Genomic DNA, 2,386 nt, shown 5'->3' on the forward strand with positions numbered 1-2,386 from the left:
GGGAAGGTTTCAGTGAATTCTGTGGGCTCCTCTGCAAAGCAAAAATCGGACAGAGGTGGCGATTGTGAATTCCTTTCTGAACAGCAATTGAGACCAAAAGAGCAGAAAGTTCAGTTTGGAACACAGGCTGTTCTAGTTGATTTTGTTCTCGGGAGCTGCTATTTCCATTCACCCGACTGAGCTTTTTAAATGTGTACAATAGAGAAGTGATCCAGCTGGGAGGGTGGGGAGGGGAGCCCCAGGAGGTGACAACAGTGTACACGTTGTTCAGCAGACACACCAGCACAACCAGGGACAGGAGGGGTGTCAGCCGGGTTCTCGGGCTGATGAGGGCTCGGCTTCGCTTCCGTCCTGGCTGCTCCCTGTGAGGAAAGCTGTGGCTCCTCCTTGTCACCAGGGACTTGACAGGAACGAGGTGTTCCACGTTCCCGAGGAAAGAGTTCATGAACCTGAGGTTCCTTAGCAAGTAACGAGAGTCAGCATGCTGAGAGTGTCAGGCTTGCTGATTGTATTTTCCGCGACTGTGTAAATGGTACTTTTTTTTTTTTCTTTGAAAACGAGGTTTAAAGGGCCAGTTTTATTCATGGAAGGCTTCCCTGGTGGCTCAGATGTTAAAGAATCCTCCTGAAATGCAGGAGACCCGGGTTCAGTCCATGGGTCGGGAAGGTCCCCTGGAGAAGGAAATGGCAACCCACTCTGGTATTCTTGCCTCGAGGATCCTATGGACAGAGGAGACTGGTGGGCTATAGTCCATGGAGTTGCAAAGAGAGACATGACTGAGTCTAAGACTTTATTTGTGGAAAACTGGCTGGAAGAACGCTTTTGGGGTTAAGTGCCAAAGCACAGCTTCCTTCCCTTTTCCCCCTTTGAATGAAGTTAACCCATTTTGCCACTGAGTGTTGAAAAATAAGCCAGAGAAACTGCAGCTGGGCCTGTCAGAGAGGGAGGTAGGGATCCCCTCCCTCTGGGCGAGACAGGTGGGAAGGGAGTGGGGGTAGGGGGCAGGATGAGGAGGGGGAGAAGCGGGGCCCTAGCATCTTTCTGTCCCCGTTTTCTTCATACCAAAGAAGGAGTCCCCTCCTCGTCTCCCTGTTTCTCTCCTTGATCCTGCGTTGGGTGCCCCTCCACCAACTACTCGTGTGTGCCTTAGGCAGGTTACGTAACTTTCTGTTAAAGGGAAATCATAATAGTCTTTAGGCATTCTGAGGATTCCTGGAGACAGTCCCTCAGAAGCTCTTAGAATTGTGGAGAAAACAGTAGTTTCTTGGCAAATGCTGATAGACATCAGGGCTCCTCTTCCTGCTTCTGAGTCCTTCTGATTTCCCCAAGGCCCTTTGATCACTGACTTGAGGCTGAGGGGGGCCCTGGGTATAAGCAGTTAACTGGGGAAGTGGAGAAGAAGCATTGGTCCATAGAGCCCTCCTTACTTCTGGAAGCTGGTGAGGTCAGTGACAACAGCTGACCCGGAGACCATAGTAAGCATTGAGGAGTCAGTGATAAGGGGCCCTCGCTTCTCTTTTTTTCGGTTTTCCCACTAAGTTTTATTTGGGCAGACCCGGGGACAGAGGTCCTGCACCTAAAAGAAGGTGTTGGGCCTCTTGGTGGTGAAGCGTGGCTTGTGCTGGCCACGGAGGACCCGGTGGGGCAGTAGGAGCTTGATCTTGGAGTCGTGGAACTGCTTGATCGCTGGTCGGCGGCGCTTGCCGGCTGCGATCTCCTCCACCTTTATGATCTGGATAGAGTGGGCCAAGGCTCGGTGCCGGTAGCACTGGGTGATGGCGCCAGCGGTGGTCAGGTCCGGGTCCATGTGGGTGCCGCTGCGGGAGTCCTGGCGTAGCCAGAAGCCGAAGTTCTTCACTCGCCAGGGAGATTTCTCTAGCACCTGTCCACAGTAGACGATTTCCCCCGAGGATTTCTTCATCTTCTTCAACTGAGACACAAAGTACCAGAAGCGGGACTTGGCAAAAGCATCATTAGGTGCAAAAATTTTCATGCGATAGAGGGGCGGCGTGTGGCATTTGGGGGTCGGCAGGCAGCGCCCCACCACCTTATACTCTGGAAGCATCACTGAGGCCTTCATGGCGCTCTATCTACGACTGCTGCCACCCTCAAAAAGGCCAGTGTGTGCTGTTGATTGTGCCACACAGAGGGAGTGCTGAGGCGCACAGATCTGTAGAGGGTGATGATATGTAAGAAAGAAACTACCTCGATGCAGAGAAGTACCTATAATGAACAGTAGTAGAAAGTGAGGGACTACCTATAGGTTAGGAGTAGCTCCAAAACTCAAGACTTGAGAAGACTCATTTGGGCTTGACCTGAGGCCATAGAGGCTTCCCAGGTGACACTAGTGGTAAAGAGCCCGCTTGCCAATGCAGGTGATGTGGGT

The 2,386-nt window shown here is 52.1% G+C and overlaps 1 protein-coding gene across 1 annotated transcript; it reads right to left on the minus strand.

Annotated features, from left to right (window-relative positions):
* Positions 1-1,552: 1,552 nt before the first annotated feature.
* On the minus strand, positions 1,553-2,089 carry LOC128066221 (60S ribosomal protein L18a-like). The gene has a single exon (XM_052659318.1). It carries the CDS (start codon positions 2,078-2,080, stop codon positions 1,577-1,579), a length of 504 nt encoding a protein of 167 aa, XP_052515278.1. The 5' UTR covers positions 2,081-2,089; the 3' UTR covers positions 1,553-1,576.
* Between the last annotated feature and the right edge of the window lie 297 nt (positions 2,090-2,386).

The sequence above is a fragment of the Budorcas taxicolor genome, chromosome 20 (genome assembly GCF_023091745.1).
Source record: "Budorcas taxicolor isolate Tak-1 chromosome 20, Takin1.1, whole genome shotgun sequence".
In the NCBI taxonomy this organism is placed as follows: domain Eukaryota; kingdom Metazoa; phylum Chordata; class Mammalia; order Artiodactyla; family Bovidae; genus Budorcas; species Budorcas taxicolor.